The sequence below is a fragment of the Myiozetetes cayanensis genome, unplaced genomic scaffold (genome assembly GCF_022539395.1).
Source record: "Myiozetetes cayanensis isolate MyiCay16 unplaced genomic scaffold, myiCay2020 scf144, whole genome shotgun sequence".
NCBI classification, from domain to species: Eukaryota; Metazoa; Chordata; class Aves; order Passeriformes; family Tyrannidae; genus Myiozetetes; species Myiozetetes cayanensis.
In genome coordinates, this window is record NW_026087093.1 from 33805 (window position 1) to 61157 (window position 27353).

A 27353-nucleotide genomic window follows, 5' to 3' on the forward strand; every position below is an offset into this window, starting at 1 on the left:
CCTGCTGATTGTGGGTAGAATTGCGCCAAAAGGCAGAAAGTACTGAACTGTTTCCTTTTTGAAGGGGGTTTTTGGGTACAGGATTATTGTTTAGGTTTTTTTGTGTTCTTTTGTTGTTCTGCCAATGCACATATATCCTTTAATAAAGGGATGTTATTTTTCCTTTCTCCATATTTCCTCAATTGGAGCTTCTCAATTTTGGATTTACAGTTGCTTAGAGGGAGGAGCTTGGTCTTCCTCATAACTCATCCTCCTTGGCAAAACACTTCAGTCTCATTAAACTGAGACATTGGGAAAGAACATGTGTACAAGCATCCATATGGGGGTATCAGGGAGAGCTCAGAAGATTTTGAAATTGTGCCTCTAACTGGGAAGCATAAGCTAGGATGGCTGGGCCCTGATGTAAAGGTTCACAGAAGAGAAAACTGAAGCCTCAGTTTTCTGTGCCCTTGTGACAACAACATTGATCTTTAAACAGTGTGTAAGTACACTAAAGGATATGACTGCACCCCTGTACTCAGTACTTTAAACCCAAATGTCATGGTTTTGTTTGTTCTTAGAAACTAAGCAGGAATTTTTCCTTCCCCCTGACCACGGTGTGAAAGGGATGTTGAATACGCAGGTTGGCTGTGGCTTGGGCCACTGACTAACACAAAAGAAGTGGCTGGTAAAACCATATTCCAAATTGATGGCCCTCAAGATCTTGTCTGTGGGGAGGGGTGAGGAGTTCTTTTTAGCTTTTTTTTCTCTCCTCTCCTGGGAAACGGGGGGAGGAGTTAGGTTGCTGCTGAAGCTGGAACAAGGTCAGGGTAGCAGGAGCTCAGAGGTGGCTTTGTTCTTGGCCTGGCTGCCAACTGGGAATTTTACTTGGATTTTCATTGTCGAGGAACTGTTTGGTAGGCCTCTCCTCCTCCGTTTTATTTTTTTTCCAGCAGTTCTTGTGCACATCAAAGGAGAGGGAAAGCTATACCACACCACCCAGCCAACAGGACATAGTGAGTTCCCATTGGGAAGGACCTTTTTCTTTCTTTCCCTCCTCTCTCTCCCCTTTCCCGGTATGGGAGGGGAGGGAAGATCTCCATTTTCGGCTTCTCTAGCACATCCAGGAACCCCCCACATGATGACCACCAGTGATCCAACAGTACCTCTTACTGACTGTGGTTAGAATTGCACCAAAGGATGCAAACTAACTGTTTACCTTTTTTTTTTTTTGTTTGTTTGTTTGTTTTGAAGGGGATTATTTCTGGGTATAGGATTATTGTTTGGTTGTTCTACTTGTGTTCTTTCATTGTTTCTTCCAATACACATATATCTTTTAATAAAGGGCTGTTATTCTTCCTTTTTCCACATTTTTTTCTCAATTGGATCCTCTTAATTTTGGATTTACAATTGCTTAGAGGGAGGAGTTTTGGTCTTCGTTATAACTGATCCTCAGCAAAACACTTGTGTCTCATTTAAACTGAGACAACAAATCTGGAATACTGCATCCAGTCTGAAGCTCTCCTACAAAAGACACATTTACAGCTTGAATTCGATGGGGATCACCAGGGGCTGGAGCACTTGCCCTGTAAAGACAGGCTGAGAGAGCTGGACTTGTTCGGGCCAGAGGAGAGATGTTTTAGGGTGTATTTAACAGCAGTCCCCAGTACTTACAATGAGGTTAGTGAGAGGACAGAGACAGGCTCTTCACAGTGCTGTATAGCAGAGGGTATGATCCATTCAACTAAAACAATGGATGGAAAAAATTCTCTATCACAAGGGCTGTCAAATATTGGAGCAGGTTGCCCCAAGAGTCTGCATCAAGAGTCAAGGTTTTCAGGACTCGGAATAAAAGACCTGAATGATCTGGTCACTGTTGACCTTGCTTTGAGCAGGAGGTTGGCCTAGGTGATCTCAAGTCTCTTCCATCCTGAACAAGTCTGGTAAAGCCAGCAAATGGGCACACATCCCTTTCACTTCTTACTTCTCCAACCCCCAAACAAACCTGTTGACTGTTCAGCAATAAGAAAGTGAGTCAACCTGTAATGACTGTCGAGTATCAAGAGAACACTGGCTTTACCACACTTGGAAACTACCAAAGGAAAATTATTTAATTTCTTATAAAGCACATGGAATTGGCTATGCAGACATGATCAATTTGTCTGGTGTCATTTTGGACTTTGGTGCAGCTGACCACTACACAAATCTGTGCTGTTTAGCAACTCCAGTTTTGATACTTAACCCAAGGGTCTCGTACTCTGTGAGATGACAAGCACTTGTCATTTCCTCTTGTCCTTGTGGGATATTGTTTGCCTTCTGCTGCAGCCACTGATATAGCCCTCCCACTGAGAAAGCCTGGTCTAGAGTACATTGGCCCCCAGTGTGTGTTTTATATACAGCATTCCCTGCATGGGCCCAGGGGTGCAATGTGAGAACACGATGACACAAGCTCTGCAGTGCTACATTATGGATATGGGTGGTGAACCCTGTTTAGTCTGGGCAGGTGTCTCAGATTAAATGAGACACAGGTGTTTTGCTGAGGATGAGTTATGAGGAAGACCCAAACTCCTCCCTCTAAGCAATTGTAAATCCAAAGTTAAGAGGCTCTGATTGAGGGGAAAAAAATGTGGAAAAATGGAAAAATAACAGCCCTTTATTAAAAGATATATGTGTATTTGGCAGAAACAACAAGTAAACGAAAACAAGTAAAGTAACCAAACAATACTCCTATACCCACAAATAAATCCTTCAAAACAAACCAATAAACAAGCAAAGAAAAAAAAAGTAAACAGTTCAGTTTGTGCCCTTTGGTGCAATTCTAACCACAGTCAACAGGGGGTGCTGTTGGATCACTGGAAATGCAGAGCCTGCAGTGCTTTGTGCTGGTCAGCAGGGGGCGCTGTGGGATAACTGGTCCTTGCCACGTGGGGTGACACCCTCCGGGATGTGTTGGAGAAACCAGAAAAATGGGTTTCCCTCCCCCCCACACACTGGGAATGGGGAGAGAGAGAAGGGAGAGAAACAACAAAAAAAAGGTCCTCCCCAATGGGAAAAAACTCACTCTGTTCTGCTGATCGAATCATGTGGTATAGTTTTTTCTCTCCCTTTGATGTGCACAAGAACCACTACTAGGAAAGAAACAAACGGGAATGGGGAAGGCAAAAAAAAAAACCTCCCAAAACAATTCCTCCCTGATGAAAATCCAAGCAGAATCCACAGCTGACAACCAAGCCTGTCTGTGTTGAAGAAGCATTTGGACAAATACTCTCAGGCACATGGTGTGGTTCATGGGGATGTCCTTTGCAAGGCCAGGAGTTTGACTTAGATGATCCCTGTGGATCCCGTCCAAATCAGGATATTCTGATTCTATGATTCTAAGTTGCTGCCTGTTAGTCTAAAATACTTGTAAAAATTAACTAGCATTTTTTTGGTCATAAATAGGAGTAGCATGTGACCATTATTATTTTCTTTACATAGCATCAATGAAAAGAAAATTTGAGGAATTAGTAGAAAAAAGATATAGCCTATTTAAGCAAGATCTACTGAAAGAAGGTTTCAGTGCAGCAGTCACCCACTGGGAATATTGATCCAATCTATGTAAATGTGTATTTTATCATCATTCTGACTTTACACACAAGATTACCCTTAGAAAATATTATAAGTACTTATGGGCTGAGGAGTGTCTTTAAGAGCTCTAATGTGATGTAATTCTTTTCTTTCAGGGAATATGGAACTATTGATGATGTGGATATTGATCTGCGTATTGATGTTAGCTTTCTTGATGTAAGTAATCTAATCACAGGGTTAAATAATGAACATTAATACCCGTTTAATTCTGCTATACATCAGACTCTCTAGAAAACCACTGAGACTTTGCTTTTTCAGAGACTTGATCTTCATAAGTGACTGTCACATTATTGATTGTTACTCACTGGAAAGGTTTCTTTCTTTTTTTTTTTATGATCACATTGTTAAAATGTGTTGTAGGCTTTTATTTACTGCATATGTATTTCCTTCCAAATATGCTTTGTGAATGGTAAATGTTTTAACTGATATAAATGAAATACTTTTTTTTTTGCTATCCTAGACATTAGTTAGGTGAAAACACTTCACAGAGTCCTAGAGGGAGGAAGACCTTGGCTGGAGCTTTCCTGTGTGCTTCTCAGCATCTGCAGCTGATTAGGGAGAGGCTTCAGTGACAAAGGAGACAGCACAGTGGTGCTGTCAACTAGCAGCATGGCTCCTATAACAGTTATGCTGTCAGTAACTCCACATTTCCTCACCTCATCTGTGCAGTAACTTCCTGTCCTCTAGATGTAGAATGAAAATTACTGCTTTTAGGGGCATCATTAGCTTTTGCACAGGTATGTCATTTTCTCAGGTCATCACAGCACATAGGTTCTCAAACTCTTCTAAAATTTAAGAAAATCTGATCATACCTTGAATTATTGTAATCAGTCTTAAGAAGGAGCAAACATTTCCTTTGTCATGCCATGAGTTTCCTTTCCATCTTTATTTGCTTCTTTGCTTCTCAGCTTTGAAGCAGTATCTCTTGATTGATGGTAACGTCTGCCTGCATTGCAGATGTAGTGTTGTGTAGAAACCCGTGTTCAGTTTAAGTGAGCATACTCAAGAGCTGGAAGCAGCCTAACAATGCTTTTAGAGGCATTAGCAGGCAATAGTTTGTCATGTGTATCAAGTTTAAAGTTGGAATAGATATTCCATGACTGGCTAAATAGATGGATGGTGTTTATAACAACCCTAAGGTAGACTGACAAAATGCAACAGTTCCTCATGATAGCTAATGGTGTCTGTTGTTTTCTTTTTATCTTGAACTAGGAAGAGATTGCTGTGTCTTGGAATGTAATTCGCACAGAACCTATAATAGTGCGATTGCACTGTTCACTTACACAGTATTTAAATGGTCCAGGTTAGTCACCAATGTATTCTTCATGTGACTGTATGGTGTCTTGATCTAAGCCATGTACTAGGTGATAGATGCTCTGCCAAATCTTTGATCCTGCATGCACTTAAATCTACCACTGAGAGCAGTCCTACTAGTTTGATATTATGCTTATGTATATTTGCATGGCTACGCCCTCAGTAATCAGATGGACATTAGTTTAAACTTTCATAGGTTGAGTTTTGGAACTTCTTTTCTTGATATCCTTTGAAATGCAGCTGCTTCCCCTAGGAACTAGGGGTTAAGGAATAAAGATCAACATTTTCTTATATATGATTTCCTGATTTTGGAAATCAGGGATCATCTTCACAGATGCAAATATCACCAATAAGGTATACATACACAGATCTGTGCAGGACATATGCCCTTTTTCATGCACCTTTGAAGAATCAGGTCATGATAATTATCCTGCCAGCTTCTGATTTCTGTGTGACTGTGGGTACTCTGGGGATCTTTAAATTTGGATGAGAATTTTAAATGTTGACAACCTACTCTGGTGAGTAAGGCTGTCTCATGAGAGCAAAAATGGTCAGACTCATGAAGAATCAACTGAGATTAAAGATTTGGAAACATCCATATGCAAGAGTCAATTCCAGATATATTTTTACAATGGGAAGACAAAACTAAGTGTGTCATTTGAAACATAACTTACTTGATTTTGGAGGCTTCCAGTGCAAGCTATCAGTGCAGGCTTGTATCTGTGGGAGAATTCTGCCTCTGGAAAATCAATCGATATTTCCAATCATAATATATTTAGCAAAATCTGTCCCAATGAGCTATTTTTATAGGATATGTTGTCTGTCGATTCTAACTATAAGCCATATTCTGTTCATTCAAATAAGCATTTCATTACATCAGGGTTTTTTTTGTTTGGTTTTTTTTTTTGCTTGACTTTGGTCTTTTTGTATTTTATTGCTGCAATCTTTTTTGTAAATATGCAGATCTTAGAAAATGTATTTGCCATAGCAGGTAGCAGTGTTAGTATTCAGAATATTTCTATCAAAATGTAATTTAAAAAATAAAAAAGTGCAGCAAATAAGAGAGGGTGAAGCACAAAGAGCAGCATGCAGTACGAAATGATTTAGTGACATTAGAAGTAACAAGATATCTTCTGCACCATTAACAAGTTTAAAACAGGAAGCTTAGTTCCCAGTCCTGAAGCTGACTGATTGTGGGAGTGCCTGAATACCAAGAAAGGCAAGATCAGGGCCAGAGGCAAGTGCTTCACTGCTACTGGTTTAATGAGCTCAGCTGCTGTTGCAGCCGTGTTTATTTATTTACCAAAGGAGAATGAGATCCAACATCTTTTGTGCTAACAAAACTCTTTGTGTATTCCTCTTCCCCCTTAATTATGTTGTTTTGAGACTATTGGGCCATAATTTTATGCAACATATTTTTCTCTTAGAGTACTTTCTTTTCAGTGATAGAAGAAACAGAAATGCAGTATACTCGAAAACACAAGAGGTATACCTACCACATTGTAGCTGTTTAATATCCTGATTTTAGATAGTTATTCTACTAATTAATATCTTATCATTGTACCTGTGGGCAGTTTCTCCCATGTGCCTTAGAAACTTGTCTTACATTAGGATGAATCAGCCTTTGGAGGTACTGTCCTGTGTCCTCTGGCTATAGAGCTTAGACAACAATTGTAATCTAGATATCAAATTTTAAGATTGCTGATCTAGGTATGATGATTCATATTGAAAATATTCTCCCCGTGCCACATCCTAAATTTGACAATCTAAAGACATTGCTACCCCTAATCAAAATATTTGTCCCTTTTGAAAAATTCATCAGTTTGTCATTAAAAGATGAGATTATATTTGAAAAATAGCATTAAAGGAAAGGTATCTATGGTGCTTTGAATTAAGTGAAATTGGATAGTCAGATTATATATATATTGCATTTTATTTTAAAAATAAATTTATTAATGGGAAAATAAAGGGTAAACTTTGATATTCTGAATGAAATCTGTTTTTCTTAGTGATTAGAATAATATAGATTTCAAAATACTGATTTTCCTTTTTAAATTAAATTTAAATCAGCCCCAGATTCTTGTTTTCATTCCTTTTTATTTTACTATAGTCACTACTTCCTTATTTAATACAAAGTCTATTCATACTTGTAATATGTGTTGGCTGTTGCCCTGCCTCGAGGACCTGAGAGTCTCTCAACAAGTGCTGAAATCCACATGCCCCTTCTATCTAGTAAATGCTATTAAAGGATTTTAGTAATACCAGGACCTGACTTCCAACCTTCACCCCTTACACTTTCAATTTTCTGACAGATAAATATGGATATACCAACAATAGGACAGGTCTTGAGGAAAATTCAAGGTAATCCTTGGCCACTGGAATTCATACATCAGGCAATTAGATGATGATTACAAATCGTGTATTCATTTGTTCATAAACTGATATGACGTCTTCTTTCATTATTTGTTCAATGGCATTGCCTATGGTAAAGGTCCTGATAGAACAGAGTATTTTAATATGACTTGTATGATCATGAGTTATTGATTATTGTTTTAAGTTTGTATATCAATGATATATCCTTTTTCTGTAGTGCCAACTGTGGATGTATTTCAGATCTCTACTAAGGAAAGATTTGGGCTGGGACATCAGCTAAAAAAGTAAGTCTGGAAAAGTGTTTTAAGTAAATATTGCACTTTTTAGTTCCAAGACCATGTCAAGTGGGATAAAATTCACAGGTTGTCAGGTTAGTGGGATCAAATTGTTTTGAATTTGTTTTTCTTTAAATGAAAAATAAAAGGTTTTGACTTTTTTAAGTTTAGTTTGGACAGCTAGAATCATTAAGGTTGGAAAAGACCTCCAAGATCATTGAGTCCAACCATTAACCCAGTATGGCAAATATGGGCGCTGAAGAAATGACGCTGCACACACACACCATGATTTGGGTTTTAGGATTCTCCACAGAGTTTTCTCTGCATTCCCCTTTTATTAGGATTCTTTTAGTAAACAACACCTGGTGGTGTCATTCAGTTAACTAGAATTCCCATGACTTTTTGAAAACTCAGTGTTTTGATTCACACACTCCTTCTCAGCTCCAAGGCTGAAACATTCCCTTTTGATTCTAATTAACTGAATTCAGGTGCATCTGACTCAGCTTGTTCCCATAACCCAGCACCACTGTGTTCACCACTTTTCCCAAGTGCCATGTCCCCATGCCTTTTGAACACCTCCAGGGATAGTGAATCCACCGCTTCCCTGGGCAGCCTGTTCCATGCTTTACAACCCTTTCAGTGAAGAAATTTTTCCTAATATCTAACCTGAACCTCCCCTGGTGCAACTTCAGGCCATTTCCTCTCATCCTGCTACTTGTTATCTGGGAGAAGAGACTGACACCCACCTCACTACAATCCCTTTTCGGGAAGTTGTAGAGAGTGATAAGATCCCCCCTGAGCCTCCTTTTCTCCAGACTAAACAACCCCAGTTCCCTTAGCTGCTCCTCACATGACTTACTCTCTAGACCTTTCCCCAGCTCTGTTGCCCTTCTCCAGACCTCCTCCAGCACCTCAAAGTCCTTCCTGAATTCAGGGGCCCAAAACTGAACACAGTACTTGAGATGCAGCATCACCAGTACAAAGTACAGAATCATAGAATCATAGAATCATAGAATCAGATGGGTCGGAAAGCACCTCTGAGATCATCAAGTCCAACCCTTGATCCACTACTGCTGTGGTTACTAGACTATTGCACTAAGTGCCGCATCCAGTCTCTTCTTAAATACCTCCAGGGATGGAGAATCCACCACATCCCTGGGTAGCCCATTCCAATGCCTGATTAGCCTCTCTGTAAAGAATTTCTTCCTAATATCCAACCTAAACCTCCCCTAGCAGAGCTTAAGACCGTGCTCTCTTGAATTACTGGTAGCTGCCTGGGAGAAGAGACCAATCCCCATCTGACTACAATCCCAGCTCCCTCAGCCTCTCCTCATAGGACTTGTGCTCAAGTCCCTTCACCAGCCTTGTTGTTCTCTGGACCTGCTCCAGCACCTCAATATCCTTCCTGAACTGAGGGGCCCAGAACTGGACACAGCACTTGAGCTGTGGCCTCACCAGTGCTGAGTACAGGGGAAGAATCACTTCCCTGGTCCTGCTGGCCACACTATGCCTGATAAAGGCTAGGAAGCCATTGGCCTTCTTGGCCACCTGGGCACACTGCTGGCTCACGTTCAGCTTCCTGTCAATCCAATCTCCCAGGTCCCTTTCTGCCTGGTTGCTCTCCAGCCACTCTGTACCCAGCCTGTAGCGCTGCAGGGGGTTGTTTTGGCCAAAGTGCAGCACCCAGCACTTGGCCTTGTTGAACCTCATCCCGTTGGAATCAGCCCAACTCTCCAGTCTGTCCAGGTTCCTCCACAGAGCCCTCCTGCCTTCCAGCAGGTCGACACTCCCCCCCAACTTGGTGTCATCGGCAAATTTGCTAATGGTGGACTCAATCCCCTCATCTAAATCATCAATAAAGATATTAAAGAGAACTGGGCCCAACACTGATCCCTGGGGACACCACTAGTGACCGGCTACCAACTGGATGCAGCACCGTTCACCACCACTCTCTGGGCCTGGCCCTCCAGCCAGTTCCTAACCCAGCACAGTGCCCCTGTCCAAGCTGTGGGCTGCAGATTTTTCAGGAGAATGCTATGGGAGATGGTGTCAAAGGTTTTGCTGAAGTCCAGGTAGACACATCCACAGCCTTCCCTTCATCCACCAGGCGGGTCACCTGATCATAAAAGGAGATCAGGTTGGTCAGACAGGACCTGCCCTTCCTAAAACTGTGCTGGCTGGCTCTGATCCCTTGTCCATCCTGTAGCTGCTGTGTGATTGCACACAGGATGATCTGCTCCATAACCTTGCCAGGCACTGAGGACGGGCTGACGGGTCTGTAGTTTCCTGGGTCCTCCTTCAAGCCCTTTTTGTTATCCTTAACAGAATGGCAAGATGCAGTTCAAGTTCTGCCTTCATCTCTCTGGTTTTCTTTTGGCAAGACCTAACTATATTCCTAAACTCTTCCTGAGTAGCCAGCCCTTTTTTCCATAACTCTCTTTTTTACCCTAATTTCCTTTAAAATCTCCCTGTTCAACCAGACCGGTCGTCTTCCCTGTCGGCTTACCTTTCAGTAGACTGGGACAGCCTGCTCCTGTGCAGTCAGGACTTCCTTCTTGAAGCATGTCCATCCTTCCTGGACCCCTTTGTTTTCAAGGGTAGTTTCCCAGGGTACACTCTGAAGTAGTCTTCTGAAAAGGTCGAAATCTGCCCTTGGGAAGTCCAGCGTAGAGGTTTTATTGATGGGCCTCCTTGCATCCCTGAGTATTGAAAACTCTCTTATTTCATGGTCACTGTGCCCCAGATGGCCTCTGACCACCACATCTCCCACCAGCCCCTCTCTGTTTGTGAACAGAAGGTCTAGCAGGGCCCCATCTCTGGTAGGCTCCTTTACCAGATGGAGCAGGAAATTATCCTCTATACGCTCTAGGAATCTCCTAGATTGCCTCTTCTCTGCTGTGTGGAGTTCCCAGCAGACATCCGTGTCCCAGTTTAAATGAGACAAGGGTCTTTTGCTGAGGATGAATTAGGAGGAAAAGACCCAAACTTCTCTTTCCAAGCAATTATAAATCCAAAATTAAGAGGCTTCGATTGAAGGAAAACAAATTATGGAAAAGGGAAAATAACAGCCCTTTATTAAAAGGTATGTGTGTATTAACAGGAACACGAAAAAAAAAAAAAACCAAAAAAAAAACCAAGTAAAATAACTAAGTAATACTCCTATACCCACCAATAATCCCCTTCAAGAACAAAACCGATAAACCGGTAAAAGGAAAATAGTTCAATTTCTTGCACCCTTTGGTGCAGTTCCAACCACAGTCAGCAGGGGGCGCCGTCGGGTCACTGGAGATGTAAAATTTGTAATGTCCTGTACCATTCACCAGGTGGCGCTGTTGGGTCACTGAAGGAGTAGAACTTGTAATGTCCAGTGCCCGTCACCAGGCAGCACTGTGAGATCCTTCGCTGCCACCAGGTGGTGGAGGGGAGAAAAGGAGGGGAAGGAAAAACAACAGCAATAAAACAGAAAGTTCTCCCAATGGAAGAAAACTCACAAACTTCAGCTGATTAGGGTCTGTTGTAAGCAGGGCTTGCAGTCAGCCAGAGGTGAGCCAAGAGCAGCAGCCAGAGCTCCCCTCCGACAGGAAAAAAAAACAAAGGAACCCGGCAGTGTCTGCAGCCCGCAGCAGCCTCTCACCCCGGCCGAGAGAGAGAGAGACTCTCCTCCCCCCCCAGCCTCCACCCCCTTCCAGTCACACACCAGCCAACTCCCCCCTTCGTTGTCAAGGAAACAAATCTCGACTATTAGGGGCTCGAGCCGATTCCTTTGTTCAACTAAATGGCCCATCACAGAGCACACACACACGGCAGGAGGAAAGGAAAGAAAAATTCCTTGCTAAAAATACGAACTATGACAATCCGGCAGGTTAAAGTCACCCACAAGAACAAGGGCTGGCAATTTTGAGACATCTGCCAGCTGCTTGTAGAATAATTCATCATCCTCATCATCCTGGTTGGGTGGTCTGTAACAGACTCCCACCAGGATATCAGCCTTGTTGGCCTTCCCCCTGATTTTGACCCACAGGCACTCAACCTTATCGTTACTGACCTTGAGTTCTATGGTGTCAAGAGACTAACATATAGAGCTACCCCTCTACCTCTCCTACCTTGCCTATCCTTTCTGAAGAGCTTTTAGCCATCCATGGCAGCACTCCAGTCATGTGAGTCATCCCACCACGTTTCTGTGATGGTGACTACATCATACTTTCCTGCTGCACGATGGCTTCCATCTCCTCCTGTTTGTTACCCATGCTGCGTGCATTGGTGTACATGCACTTCAGCTGGGCTGCTGGTTTCGCTCTTGACCCGGGCTTTCCACCCTTAGGCTCATCTCTGGAGAGCCCAGTTTCAATCCCTTCCCCTTTCAAACCTAGTTTAAAGGCCTCCTGATAAGCCCTGCCATCTTACGGGCTATAGTCCTTTTGTCCGTGCTAGATAGATGAAGCCCATCTGATTTGAGGAGACTAGGTACCATGGAATTTGCCCCATGGTCAAAAAAAACAAAATTCCGCTGGTGGCACCAATCCTTTAGCCACCTATTGATGAGATGGGTTTTCCTACTCCTCTCCTCGTTCATCCCTGCTACTGCAGGAATAGAGACGAACACCACCTGTGTTCCTGTCCCATTAACTAATCTACCCAGTGCCTTGAAATCCTTTTTAATCACCCTGGTACTTCTTCCATTAATGTCATCACTGCCAGCCTGAACTACCAACAGTGGGTAATAATCAGAGGGCCTAATTAGCTCAGGGAGTCTCCTACTAATATCCCTCACCTGGGCCCCAGGAAGGCAGCAGACCTCCCTGTGGGAAGGGTCCGGTTGACATATAGGGCCCTCAGTTCCCTTCAGAAGGGAGTCACCGACTACAACTACCCTTCTCCTTTTCTTTATAGCTGTGGTTGCAATCCGTCTGGTAGACAGAGTGCAACCAGGAGACCCTCCAGACAGATCTTCCTCCTGACTGTCCTCTACCTGATTCTCTGGGTCCAGGGCCTCATATCTGTTCTTTAAGGGCACCCAGGGAGGTGATGGGAGTCGGGAGGGGATTCTTTTACGTCTCCAATCAGGGATCTGTTTCCATTCCCCCCCATATACTTGGTTTGCCCCATCTGCCTGATGGTAGGAGGGGAACAGGGTTTCACTGTCTCCTGCTGGACTTCCTTGGGGGTCGAAAGGGTGTGACTCCACCAATCAATTTCCCTTTCACTTTCCCTAATGCTTCTTCGCCTCTCTACCTCTTCCTTGAGCTCTGCCACCAGACACAGCAAATCATTTACCTCCAGTAGCCATTTAAATCACTTCCCCAGTCCTGATGGTGACACTATTTCTGATACAAGCCAGGATGCCATTGACCTTCTTGGCCACCTGGGCACATGCTGGCTCATGTTCAGCTGCTGTTGACCAACACCTCCAGGCCTTTTTCCAATGGGCCACTTTCCACCCATTCTGCCCCAAGCCTGTAGCACTGCATGGGGTTGTTGGTCACCCAAGTTCAAGACTTGGCACTTGGCTGTGTTGAACCTCATACAATTGGCCTCAGCCCATCTATCCAACCTGTCCAGATGCCTCTGCAGAGCCTTTCTAATCACAAGAAAATACCCACTTTCCCCCAATTTGGTGTTGACTGCAACTTACTGAGGGTGCACTTGATCCCCTCATCCAGATCATCAATAAAGATATTAAACAGAACTGCCTCCACTACTGAACTCTGGGGAACCCCACTAGTGACTGGCTGACATCTGGTTTTAACATTCCCCACCACTCTCTGGGCCCGGCCATTCAGCCAGTTTTTTACCCAGCAAAGAGTAAACCCATCCAAGCCATGAGCAGCCAGTTTCTCCAGGAGAATGCTGTGGGAAATGATGTCAAAGGTTTTACTTAAGTCCAGGTAGACACATCCACAGCTTTTCTCTCATCCACTACGTGGGCCACCTTGTCACAGAAGGAGAACAGATCAGTCAAGCAGGACCTGCCTTTCATAAACCCATAGTGGTTGGGCATGATCCCCTGGCTGTCCTCTATGTGCCATGTGATAGTACTCATGATCTGCTCCATGACCTTCCCCAGGACTGAGGTCAGGCTTATAGACCTGTAGTTCTCTGGATCCTCCTGATGCCTAAAATGGAAGAAAAGAATCTCCAAACAGTGTTAGTATAGATAAGATAGAGAGCAGTTCTTTAATGAAGGCCTTCAGGTGCACACAGTACATAGACGCACACATGTGTCCAGGGGTTTTACAATTTTGTAGTACTAATCCATCCAATCCAAGAACTATCTGCCCCCAGATCCTCCCCAGATCTGCCCCCCTGTCACTCCTCCCTGGAACTGATTTGGAGGTCTTGAGACCCCTTTCTTCCTCATCTTCCTATCTGGAAGATATTCCTTCCTCATCTTCTATCTGGACTTCAGCAAAGCCTTTGACACTGTCTCCCATAATATACTCCTGAAAAAGCTGGCAGCCCACAACTTGGACAGGGGCACTCTATGCTGGGTTAAGAACTGGCTGGAGGGCCGGGCCCAGAGAGTGGTGGTGAACGGGGCTGCATCCAGTTGGCGGCTAATGATGGCAGGACCACAAATACATCACGAACAGCCAATATGATTAAGCAATGTATCCTTTATTAAACACACAGTACACATTTTATACATCTTTGTACCCTCGTGGGTGCAGGATTAAAGTCTGGGGATTGAATAGCTCAGCCTGTCCACGAGTTCGTGTCATGCTCATTGGATAAGGTGTAGGGTCGATATTTTGCACCTGGATTGCAGCTCCCACCGTAACTTCTCATAGCATGAAATAGCTGTTGATTATAAACTAATTCCATTCTCATGGGAAGCTAGCCTAAGTCCACAGCTGCCAACTATAAACCAAGTTTTCTTCCCACGGGAAGCCTGAGGCTTCTTTCACAGCTGGTAATATGGGTTGTTCACCAAGTGTCCATTTTCCTGCAAATATTCCACAGGCGGCTGGTCACTAGTGGTGTCCTCTAGGGATCAGTGCTGGGCCCAGTCCTGTTTAACATCTTTATCTATGATTTAGATGAGGGGATTGAGTCCATCATTAGCAAATTTGCAGACAACACCAAGTTGGGAGGGAGTGTCGACCCGCTGGAAGGCAGGAGGGCTCTGCAGAGAGACCTGGATAGGCTGGAGAGATGGGCCGATTCCAATGGGATGAAGTTCAACAAGGCCAAGTACTGGGTCCTGCACTTTGGCCACAACAACCCCCTGCAGCGCTACAGGCTGGGCACAGAGTGGCTGGAGAGCAGCCAAGTGGAAAGGGACCTGGGAGATTGGATTGACAGGAAACTGAACATGAGTCAGCAGTGTGCCCAGGTGGCCAAGAAGGCCAATGGCATCCTGGCCTGCATCAAGAACAGTGTGGCCAGCAAGAGCAGGGAAGTGATCCTTCCCCTGTACTCAGCGCTGGTGAGGTCACACCTTGAGTACTGTGTTCAGTTCTGGGCCCCTCAGTTCAGGAAGGATATTGAGGTGCTGGAGCAGGTCCAGAAAAGAGCAACCAGGCTGGTGAAGGGACTTGAGCACAAGTCCTATGAAGAGAAGTTGAGGGAACTAGGGTTGTTTAGTCTGGAGAAGAGGAGGCTCAGGGGTGACCTCATCACTCTCTACAACTACCTGAAAGGAGGTTGTAGCCAGGTGGGGGTTGGTCTCTTCTCCCAGGCAATCAGCAGTAGGACAAGAGGGCACAGGCTTAAGCTCTGTCAGGGGAGGTTTAGGTTGGATATTAGAAAGAAGTTCTTTACAGAGAGGGTAATCAGGCATTGGAATGACCTGCCCAGAGAGGCGGTGGATTCACCATCCCTGGAGGTTTTTAAGACGAGGCTGGATGTGGCACTGAGTGTCATGATCTAGTAATCACAGTGGGGTTGGATCAAGGGTTGGACTTGATGATCTTGGAGGTGTCTTCCAACCCAGTTAATTCTATGATTCTATGATTCCTCCTCACAGCACACATTTATCTTTGGAGCTCCTCAAAGGTTCCTGGGCTTTCAAGGTTGCTTTGGCTATAATGGCATCTTATTATTCTGGTCCAGGTGCATATGTCCTAAACAAAATGTGCTTGCTAGAGTCTTTTCTTTTGAGAAGAACATTAAACAAACCTGAAGAATTTAGAAAATTTTATACGAAGCATGAGAACTGGGTTTGGTAACTGTCAACTGCAATTTAAAGTGTGAGAAACTTTACAACCATACTAAAAATCTATATTTGCTACAAATCTTAAAATTTATAAGGCATCACGCCTTCCAACCTTTCTTGTAGGTGGGTGCCATATTTGCCAAGTTCCAGTCACCTGAGATCTCCCTGGTTGAGCAGGACTACTGGTAAAGTGATTAAAAGTGGTTTGGTGAGCTCTTCTACCAGCTCCATCAGTACTCTTGGGTGGATCCCATCTGGCACCATGGACTTGTGTGGGTCTAAGTGGCATAGCAGGTCTCTAACCATTTCATCCTGGATTATGGGGACTTCATTCTGCTCCCCATTTCTGTTTTCCAGCTCAAGGGGCTGGTTACCTTGATGACGTCTTGTTGTTAAAGACTGAGGCAAAGAAGGCATTAAGTACCTCAGATTTTTCCTCATCACTATATTTTTTGTCACTATCTTTGACCCCACATCCAACAAAGGATGGAGATTCTCCTTGGCTCTCCTTTTGTTGCTGATGCATTTGAAAAAACATTCTTTGTTGTCTTTTATGGCAGTGGCCAGATAAGTTCTAGTTGAGTTTGGCCCTTCTAATTTTCTCCCTACATAAGCTCACAACATCCTTGTAGTCTTCCTGAGTTGCTTGACCCTTCTTCCAAAAGGTGAAACACTCTTTTATTCCCTGAGTTCCAGACAAAGCTCTCTATTCAGCCAGGCTGATCTTCCCCTCTGGCTAGTCTTTTGGCACATGGGGACAGCCTCCTCCTGTGCCTTTAAGATTTCCTTCTTAAAGCACGTTCAGCCTTCCTGGACTCTTTTGCCCTTCAGGACTGCCTCCCAAGGGACTCTCTCAAGCAGTTTCCTAAACAGACCAGTCTGCCCTCTGAAAGTCTAAGGTAGCACTTTTGCTGACCTCCCTCCTTACTTCTCTGAGAATTGTAAACTCTATCATTTTGTGATCACTATGCCCAAGATGGCCTCCGACCATCACATCACCCATCAGTCCTTCTCTGTTCACAAACAGCAGGTCCAGTAGGGCATCTCCCCTGGTAGACTCACTCACCAGCTGTGTCATGAAGTTGTCTTCTACACACTCCAGGAACCTCCTATATTTCTTCCTCTCTGCTATGTTCCATTTCCAGCAGACATCTGGTAAGTTGAAGTCATCCTCGAGAACAAGGGCCAGAGATCGTGAGACTTCTCCCAGCTGCTTATAGAATATTTCATCTGCCTCTTCATCCTGGTTGGGTGGTCTATAACAGACTCCCACCAGGATATCTTCTCTGTTGTCCTTCCCCCTGATTCTTACCCATAAACATTCAGTACTATCACCATCATTAATCTTTAGACAATCGAGACAGTCCTTAACACACAGGGCTACCCCACCACCTCTCCTTTTTTGCCTATCCCTTCTGAGGAGTTTATAGCCATCCATTGCAGCACTGCTGTTGTGAGACTTGTCCCACCATGTATCTCTGCTGACAACTATGGCATAGTTTTCCTGCTGCACCATGGCTTCCAGTTCCTCCTGTTTGTTGCCCATGCTGAATGCATTGGTGTAAACATACTTCAGTTGTGATAGCAACCTTTTCAGGGGGAGAAGCTCCAGTTCCTGAGTGAGCCTTCTCAGGTCCTTCAGCAGTTTCTAGCACATCAATTCTCGCATCCTTGCTGTTGAATGGATCCTCATCCCCTACCTCTACCAAGACAACAGATTGAAGGACCTAGCTAGCACAGTGTCTCTCAAACAGTGGTGTGCCGCCCCCAGGCATATCTCCCATGATCCTGATTTTATCCCCTTCCCTGTTTAAATATAGTTCAAAGCTCTCTCAATGAGACCTTTTAACTCCTGTGCAAGGATCCTTTTGGAGAGAACTTCATTTGTGCTGCCTGACAGGTTTTTTTGTCACTTTTTTGTCTTTTAGGAACTAAGATACAAAAGTAAAAAAAAAAAGACTGTCACTAGCAGTGTTCAATTTAATGTTTTTGCTTTGATTGTGTAGCCTCTGGAGTAAGAATCGTTTTTTTAGCATCATTCATATCCTAAGGGGACTATGCTTTCACGGTGGCCTCAAAGATGTACCACAGTAATTCGGCCATCCACGTTTTGAGGACAAGAGGGAAGAACAGTTGAAAAAATTAGCAGTTTCATCTGTTCATGGTACAATTCAATTTAATAACATGTTGCTGAGTCATCTTTTCACATATGCTTGTGCATGTGTGACAAGAATATAGACTTTAATATCTGACCCTTACAACAGTAAGAATCCCTTAAAAAAAATGTCTTTTGCTGTTTGGTGTTTAAAGAAATACAGTGCAGCATTTTTGTAATCATACAAATGAAGCAATGTTATTAAAATATCTTGTTGCTTACACACACTGTATTCTCAAGAAGAATTCCTTGTGAATTAGTTCTATGTGGAAAACCCCCCACATTTTTGAGGAACTGAAGCACCCAATCATCAGTCCATATATGTGACAGAGAAATTCTATCTGAGGTCATTGCATCATGTGACCTATGTGGTGAACTGTGAACCTAGTATTAAAGTGAATATGTCTTGGTTGGGATAAGAAAATCTTTTTTTCTTTCTTAATTTTGCAGAATCATGCAGACATTTGTTACACAACAGTGGAAGAACAGCAAAGAGAAATCTAATTGTACACACAATAAGGAGTCTGACAAAAAGGTGAAATCCCCTCTGCACATCTTTTCTACATTGCGCAGGTAATAGCAAGGAAAATGAGCTGTTACCAACATACCCTGTTAAAAATCCACAACAAACTTTGCAAGGTAAAGTGTTGACTTTTCTCCACAGAGGAGTGCTCTGTTTCAATCATACGTCATAGATTTCCAGTCCTTGCCTTGCATGGCATCAAAAGTGAATTAGGTACAATTGCAACTTCTGAGACTATTTGAAGGCAGAGTATTTCAGTGCCCTACTCTCTCAAACAGCCATGATTAACCTAGAATTGGAAATAATTCATTTTTTATTACTTAATTTCTTTGTATTTTTATCTTTACTAGATAGGTAGCATTTGACTGTTACTTGAATAGTAAAAATATATAAATAAATATATATACACATAATATATGTATAAATATTTATATATAAATATTTTTGTGTTTGTCTAGCTGTTTTTTCAACAGCTGTGTATATTTTTTAATGTTTCTAAAGTAGAATGGTCATTATGAAAGACTGATCTTTAGAGCTGCTGAGCACCCACCCCTCTCCACTGAATCACAGAATGGGCCAGGTTGGAAGGGACCACAGTGGGTGTGGTGGTTTTGACCCTGGCCAGATTTCAAATACCCACCAAAAACCACTACATGACACCCCCCATCCCCCCTCCCCCTTCCCCCCTCCCTCCTGCAACTCCAGAGAGAAAACAAAACCAGCTACAGAATTCCTGAGCAGAGATAAGAACTAGGAGACTCATTTACTGACAGGCAAAACAGACTCAAAACGGGGGTAAAACTTCAATTTATTACTAACAAGATAAAAGCCAAAAAGCAAGAAATAAAACAGTCTTAGAAACACCTTCCCCCCTCACTCCTCCTTACTTCCGTGCTCTCCCTCCTCCCCCTTCAGCAGTGCAGAGGGACAGGGAAGGGTGGGGGTCAGTTGTTGTTTGAGTCCATCCCTCGGGCAACAGCTCTTCTCATTCTGCTGTCCCGTGGGTCACTCCTCCATAATCTACGGGGGACACCTGCGTCACTATGGTCTTCACCATAGGCTACAGGGGGACCACAGCTCTAAGTCCTTCCCCTGTTCCCATGGAGGTCCCTCCCACGGGAGACAGTCCTTCATGGACCTCTCCAATGTGAGTCCACCCACCCCTCGGGCAGCAGTTCTTCCAAATCTGCTGTCCCATGAGTCACTTCTCCATGGGGATGCAGTCCTTCACAGATAAGCTGCATCGACGTGGGTCCCCCACAGGGCCATGAGTCCTACCCAGGAAAAACTTGCTCCAGCATGGGCTTCTTTCTCCATGGGCCACAGGTCTCCAGCAGGTACCCCACTCCATCCCAGCCTCCTTTATGCATCCACCTGCTCCAGCATGGGCTGCATGGGGGGTCTCTGCACCCCAATGGTCTTCCACAGGTTGCAGGGTCCTCAGCTCTGAGTGTCTCCCCTGCTCCTGGGGGAGGGGGAAAGCCCCCCTTTCCCCCACCCCAACCCCCGCCCCCTGCTGGACTGACCTTGGTGCCTGCCTGTTCTCACTCCTCTCTTCCCAGGCTGGAATATTGGAATTTCTTCTGCATCACAACTCCTCTCTTCCTCTTTTCTTAAATATGTTATTGATGCCCAAAAAGGCAGATAAAAGAAAACTGCTTAGAGGCAGGATTTTATGCCTTAAGACAGCAGGTATTTATTGTGCAGCCGGGCAGCCTGCCAGCTATTGCTGGGAAAACAGACTCCGAGCTGGTCAGGTCAGAATGAGTATTTTATACAGGTTTGGCAATGATTACAACATAATCACATACATATTCATATTATTGCATCATTAGATTTCAATATTCATAACAGGTGGAGTCAGGGCGGAGTTTGAGGCATGGTCTCTATTTTGAGGAATATTATGGTGGTACATTTGGTCTTACTTCATCTTAGGGTCTCGAATCTACTCCTCATTGTCGGGTGACCTTGGTGACCTTCTGTACTTTCCATTGTTCTATGTTCTGATCATGCAGGCTTGAAGAAAACCTTGGCTTCAGGCCTATTTCACCCGTTCAAATGTCTACCTTAGCCTATTTGACTATAATTTATTACCTCTGGGCTCTTTGTGTAATGTATCTGTGGGTATTTTAGGTCTGCAGAATTTGTACAGAACAAAATCTCTTTTGAGCAAGGTAGAGAAAGTGGGGGGAAAGAACAGTGGGTTTTTTGCAATATGATACTTCAATTAACCCTTCTTCCTTCATTATCACAAAAGCCCGCTCATTGGCTCAGCCTTGGCCAGCAGCAGGAAGTCACTCCTGGAGCTGGTTATCATTGGCTTTTCATAGGATAGTGGAAGCTTCTAGCAGCTTCTAACAGAAGCCACCTCTCTATAGCCCCCCCGGCTATCAAAACTCAGCCTCATAAATCCCTGACAGTGGATCATCTGGTCCGACCTCCCTGCTCAATCAGGGTCATCCCAGAGCACATGGCACAGGATTGTGTCCAGACAGTTCTGGAATATCTCCAGTGAGGGAGACTCCACACCCTCTCTGGGCAATCATAGAATCATAGAATCAACTGGGTTGGAAGACACCTCCAAGATCATCAAGTCCAACCCTTGATCCAAACCCCACTTTGATTACTAGATCATGGCACTCAGTGCCACATCCAGCCTCATCTTAAAAACCTCCAGGGATGGTGAATCCACCACCTCTCTGGGCAGGTCATTCCAATGCCTGATCACCCTCTCTGTAAAGAACTTCTTTCTAATATCCAACCTAAACCTCCCCTGACAGAGCTTAAGCCCGTGACCTCTTGTCCTACTGCTGATTGTTATAGGTTACCAGCGATGCCTGAAATAAATTAAAGAGGCCAATTTACAATAATAAGTAAATTTATTAGCAAACAGTAGTTAAGCAATGCCAGTGCACCGGGGCGACCATGGAAAAAAAAAGGTTCCCAAGTAACTCGCTCCCCCCAAACCCCAGAGTCCCCTTTTTGTATATCCCGGTTCTGTGCCTATGTAGTCCTGGGTGGCATCTTTTGCGCATGTGTTGCGTCTGGTTTCCACATATGTAGTCTTGGGTTGCGTCTTTCCAGCATGTGTAGTCCGGTGAGTCGGGGATCTCACTTTTGTGTCGGTGGTCTCTGCCAGGAAGGCTTCGGGTCTTCCTCGTGTTCGCGAGATGACCCCATGTTTTGTGCATGCTTAGTTAAAGGTATTTTCCTCCTTCCTGTCTTATCAGCACACGTTTATCACAATTGACTCTTTGTTAGTTCTGAACTAATGAGATAAGGTTTATCGCTAAGTTATGCCAGATATACCACTAAAGTGTAACTAATTTATCACAGTCCTCGTGCCCCCGGGGGGCTATCAGGCGTCTTCTAGGATTATCTCCGACAACCAACCGGTGGAAACCTGTTGGCGGGGAGGCTCCGGAGACATACATACATGACCTATGAGATCTAAAATATGTCCGATTTATTAGGATAGCTCAGGGTTTTTATAGCATCTGTATACAAGGTCTCGTGACAAGAAGGACATAATTGGTTACAGATCACTGGCCAGATGTAAACATGTATTACAAATACCATTATAATTGGTTATTAACAGGTAACAAGGCCATTATTTACTTTATGGAACTCCATCTTCTTCTTGGCACCAATTTCCTTTTGTTCTTGCAAAGACACCCGCGGTCATCTTGACACCTATAACTTATAGTACTTATAAAACTATATGAAAGTTTATAAAAGTCTATAAAAGTACCTCACACAATATAAATTGCTCACACATTCATCATATTTCTCCCACAAATCCCCTTTTTTGTTTTTGAGCAATTTATACTACACTATAATACATTCTTATCTTACCACTAACATATTATAACACACAAGTACATATACCCATCACCATTAAAAATAACACCTTCACACACTTATCGTTTATTTTTATCTTATAATGCCAAAACTTAACCCATACTAAAATTTAATTGGTTCACACAAAACACTCTCTTAAATTCTTAACTTCTATGATTTTATGATATTACACTATAAACTACCTTATAATAATACTGAAAAAACTCTGTAATTCTGAATAGCTTATCTACCACAATATCAACCTTGTTCTGCAGAATCACTCCCTTTCCAAGGTCTTATCCAACGTGTAGGCAGCCACTGAACTCCTGTATCTGTGAGGACACAAACATATCCTCTACCAGTTAGTTTTACCTCTGCAGGCTCCTTCCAGACCCCAGTTTGTGGGTCCTTGTACTGAACTTTCACTGTTACCTGTGGATTTACCAAACCTGACTTCATAGAAGCGTTATGAATTACAATAGGAGGGTCCGATCTTCCACCCGTCAACCGTAAAAAATTCAAAACATATAACACTTTTGCAAGTCAGTTATGTGGGCTATCCAGTTCTTCTCCCCCTTTCTGTTTTTGCAAAAGTGATTTCAGGACTCCATGAGCCCGCTCGATGATGGCTTGTTCTGTAGGAGAATGAGCTATTCCGGTAACATGAGAAATACCCCAATTCATGCAAAATCTGCGAAAACACTGTGAGGTATAACCGGACCCGTTATCGGTCTTAATTTCCGTGGGGACTCCTAGGGCCGCTATACATGCATGCATATGACGAATGACATATCTGGCACCTTCTCCAGCATGAGCAGAGGCCCATATAGCATGAGAAAAAGTGTCAATGCACACATGCACATACTTCAATCTTCCAAACTCATTAACATGAGTGACATCCATCTGCCAAAGCTGCAATGCTTGTAAACCACAAGGACTGACCCCCAAGCCAATGTCCAGCCCATTTCTGTGGCAGACTGAACAAACTTGTACAATACCATGTGCATCTGATAGAGTTAACCCAAATTGTCTGGTTAGTACGTCTGTAGACTGATGGAAAAATTCGTGGGACAAGACTGCTTGTTGAAATTTGTTCACTGCAGGACCGACCCATGCAGGTGCTACTAACTTGTCTGCCCTGTCATTACCAAGTGTTAAACCACCATGCAGTTTCTGGTGACTCCTGATATGAGTGATAAAGTAGGGATGTGTTCTCTGATTTAACAAATGCAACAACTGTGTCATGAGTGCTGCTAAGATCTTATTCTTCAGGGTTTTGATCATTGCCCTCTCTAACCTCTGAACTGTTCCCACTACATAGAGAGAATCGGAAACTACATTGAGAGGTTCTTCCTTCCAGAAGTTGAAAGCCCACACTACACCCCGCAATTCAAGGGTTTGCAGTGTGTCACCTGTAACACCTGGAAGCAATTTGTGTTTCCACTCTGTTCCCTCCTGCCAGGTCACTGCTGCTCGTCGAGATTTTCGTCCAGCATCTGTAAAAACAGTAATCCCTTCCACAGGATCATCTGAACGCAACACAAGCTGTTCAATAATCTGATGTTGTAACAAAGGCAGCAACTTGTCTGACGGATAATGATTGGTGACCAGTCCCTCAAAATCCGCCATAGCTATCTGGAATGGTTCAGATTTCTCAAACAACCACTCTAAATAGCTCTGAGCGACTGGCACAAATATTACAGATGTATCCCTTCCAGTTAAATCCCCTTTATGACAAGTTGTGCGAACAATTCAGGTCACGTCATAATCGTCTTTTTGGGTTGATAGGGTAGGAATACCCATTCTAAAATTCTTATGCTGACTGCTATTTGACAGACGACACCTAATGGATGTTGTCTATTTCCTCCAGAGTTGACAATTAGATACTGGACTGGCTGATCTTCTAGTATTCTACAGGCGTACCCTGCAGTTATTTTACCTGAGATGTTAACTATAGCTGCTTTTTGCACGTCTGACAATTCTCTCCGAAGCTCCGCATTAGCAACAGACCCTAGCAAAGGCATTAGAGGAGTTAGATCATCGTTGGTTATCCCACAAACAGGTTTTACCCACTGTATGTCACCAAGTAGCTTCGGCACATCAGTCAAGGTTCTTATGTCAGTGTTAATAGTTAACTTCTGTGGTTTCACAATACCAGATGTAATGGTCCAACCTAGATACTGCCAAGGCTCTTGTCTCTGAATCTTCTCAGGAGCGATTTTCAGACCACGCTGACCTAATTCCTGTTTTAACTGCAACAACAACACAGGGATATCTAAATATTGGCCTGCTATTAGAATATCATCCATGTAGTGATAAACCAATAACTCAGGATGCTGATTTTGAAATGGCTGTTAAGGCCAATGCAACATAGAGCTGACACATCACAGGTGAATTTTTCATCCCCTGCGCGAGAGTAACCCATTCAAATCTTTTTGCTGGCTCTGCTTTGTTCACTGAGGGTACTGTAAAGGCAAATTTTGCAGTATCATCTGGATGCAAGAAGATAGTAAAGAAACAATCTTTTAGATCTATTATCAGTATAGCCCAATCATGTGGAATCATTGTAGGAGAGGGTAAACCTGGCTGTAAGGTTCCCATATCCTCTATGACTGCATTAATAGCACGTAGATCATGCAGTAGTCTCCATTTTCCTGACTTTTTTGGAATGACAAATATAGGAGTATTCCATGGGCTTGTAGATGGAACAATGTGACCTGCATCTAATTGCTCCTGAACCAGTTGTTGTACTATTTGCAGCCTGTCTTCTTTCAGCGGCCATTGATCGACCCATATGGGTTTTTCTGTTCTCCACTTCAGCTTCAAGGTCGGCTGCTTTTCAATGGTCGCTCCTAAAAAGGAGAAGTAACCAGGCGTGCTCCCATCTGACTTAGCAGGTCTCGACCTATCAAACCCACAGGCAAAGATAACACATAGGGCCTTGTACTCACTGATGCACCATCAGAAAAACGAATGCTTACTACATCTCTACTGATCCATGTCTGCTGTACACCACCTACCCCTTTCACTCCTGCAGGCCAGGTGTTAGGCCATTTGTGTCTGGGGATGATGGTAACATCCGCTCCAGTATCAACGAGCATAGTCATAGTGCTGGACTGACCATTAGGATGCTGCATAACTACGCTCTCCTCAGGTTTTCCCTGTTTTATGTCTATGGCTAACATCACCTCAGGAGGACCTGTGGAACCAAAACCTTTATCCCCTTGAGCCCGTGGTTCTGCCTTGGGCACCATTGCCTTGAAAGGTACCAGCTGTGCTATTTTGCTGTTAGCAGGAATGAAAACTGGTGGTGTTAAAGTATATACCATGATTTTGATGACTCCTGTAGCATCAGCATCTATCACTCCTGGCACCACAAAAATTCCCTGACGAGACAAAGATGAACGTCCTAACAAGAGAGCACTTAACCCTTTACCTAAAGGTCCTTTCAAAGTAGAATCAATTAGATACACGTTCTGAGTTTCAAGCAAAGTATCTACTGCTGTTACCAAGTCCACTCTTGCACTCCCTGCTGTGGCTGTTGGCCATTGTTCCAGACACCCTGATTTACTGTCATAGCGCGAGGGTGATTCGCGCTCGGACGGAAGTTTCCCTTCTTTCTACAGTCGCTAGTAAAGTGAGTATTCTTCTGACAGATCTCACACCACTTTGACCCTCCTGCTGGCATGGAGGTTTGAGCAGCCCCTGGTAAAAGCATAGCTCGACACTCGTTTTTGACATGTCCCTTCCGACCACAAGCAAAACACCTCATGCCTCTTCCACTCTTATTATTCTTCCCCTGATTTTGCACCAAAGGCTTCACTGCTGAACTCACTGCTGTGGCTATCTATATAGGCAGCTTTGTCTTCCTTTATCATCCTGTCAACAGCCTCAAGGAACTGAGCTGTCCCAGCACCCCTAGGTACTGTGCTTAAAACTGTTTTTGTTTTTTCGTTTGCATTATCATAGGTTAACATATCCATAAACTTTACTTTCATGGTATTATCCAAGTCTGGATCTGAACTTATAGCCTGATGCAAATGATCCACAAACTTGCTGTATGGTTCATTATGTCCCTGCCTAATCAAGGTACACGGAGGTCCTGAATGTTCACCCTTCACTGCAAGCAATGACCTATAAGCTAAATCCTGGCTAGTTTGCAACACCTCTGGCATGAATTGTACCTGCCAGTCTGTCCTTTCAAAAGGACCCGATCCCAGTAGCATTTGAGAAGTTATCCCACACAATGGATCTCCTTGTGGTCTCAGCTGAGCTGCAGCTGTGGTGCAGCAAGCAGTCCACCTGTTAAAAAACTGATATTGTTGAGAAGGGGTTAACAATTTGTTAATAATCATATGCGTATCATATGGTGTTAACACATGAGCTGTAAAAAGATGCTGAAGCACAGACTGCGTATAGCTTGATTTTAACCCATATTGTGCTATGACTGTTTGTTTTTTTTCTTATTGACTTTGTTTGTGAAATCTCTCTAACACCTCTCTTGCCCGTTGGAGAGGAAAAGCATTTTCTCCCTCCCCAACCTGTTGATATTGTGTGTGTAGGAACATCAGATGTGCAGCCTCCCACCGCCCTTTTATAACAGTGATTAGTCGAGTAAAGATACATGGCCCAAAAGTTAAACCTATGAGTAAGAGGATAAAGGGTCCTGCAATCATGGATAATAACATGGTTACCCAGGGGGAGTAATGAAACATGGATTCATACCAACTTTGTTGCATGTCTCGCTCCTTTTGGCGTTTCTCTAGGCCTTCTCTCAGCTTAGACATAGTATCCCTAACTCCCCCCGTATGATCTGCATAAACACAGCATTCCTCCCGCAAGGCAGCACATAACCCCCCTTGTTGTAGAAACATCAAGTCCAGTCCCCGTCTATTCTGTAGCACCACTTTTGATAGGGATCTTACAGATTGTTCTAGGGTTGTCATAGTTTTTTCTATTCTAGCCAAATCTTCATGTACTACTTCTCTCAGAGATTGAAACCTGTGGCTTTGCTGTATGAGGGCGGTTATTCCAGTTCCAGCTCCAGCAGCCCCAATAGCCATAAGGGTTGCCACAGTGAGTGCCGTGAAGGGTTCACGCTTTTGTAAATGA

General features: G+C 43.7%; 1 protein-coding gene across 1 annotated transcript in view; it reads left to right on the forward strand.

The window, feature by feature from the left end:
- LOC126637142 (protein mono-ADP-ribosyltransferase PARP8-like) overlaps nt 1-27353 on the forward strand; it is a gene marked incomplete at its 5' end in the record, with an annotated part of 88481 nt that overhangs the window by 29984 nt on the left and 31144 nt on the right. Inside the window, 4 exons of the mRNA XM_050310077.1 lie at nt 3702-3762; nt 4819-4909; nt 7511-7577; nt 18329-18451. Coding sequence (XP_050166034.1) covers nt 3702-3762; nt 4819-4909; nt 7511-7577; nt 18329-18451 — 342 coding nt within the window. The remainder of the gene's footprint in view (nt 1-3701; nt 3763-4818; nt 4910-7510; nt 7578-18328; nt 18452-27353) is intronic.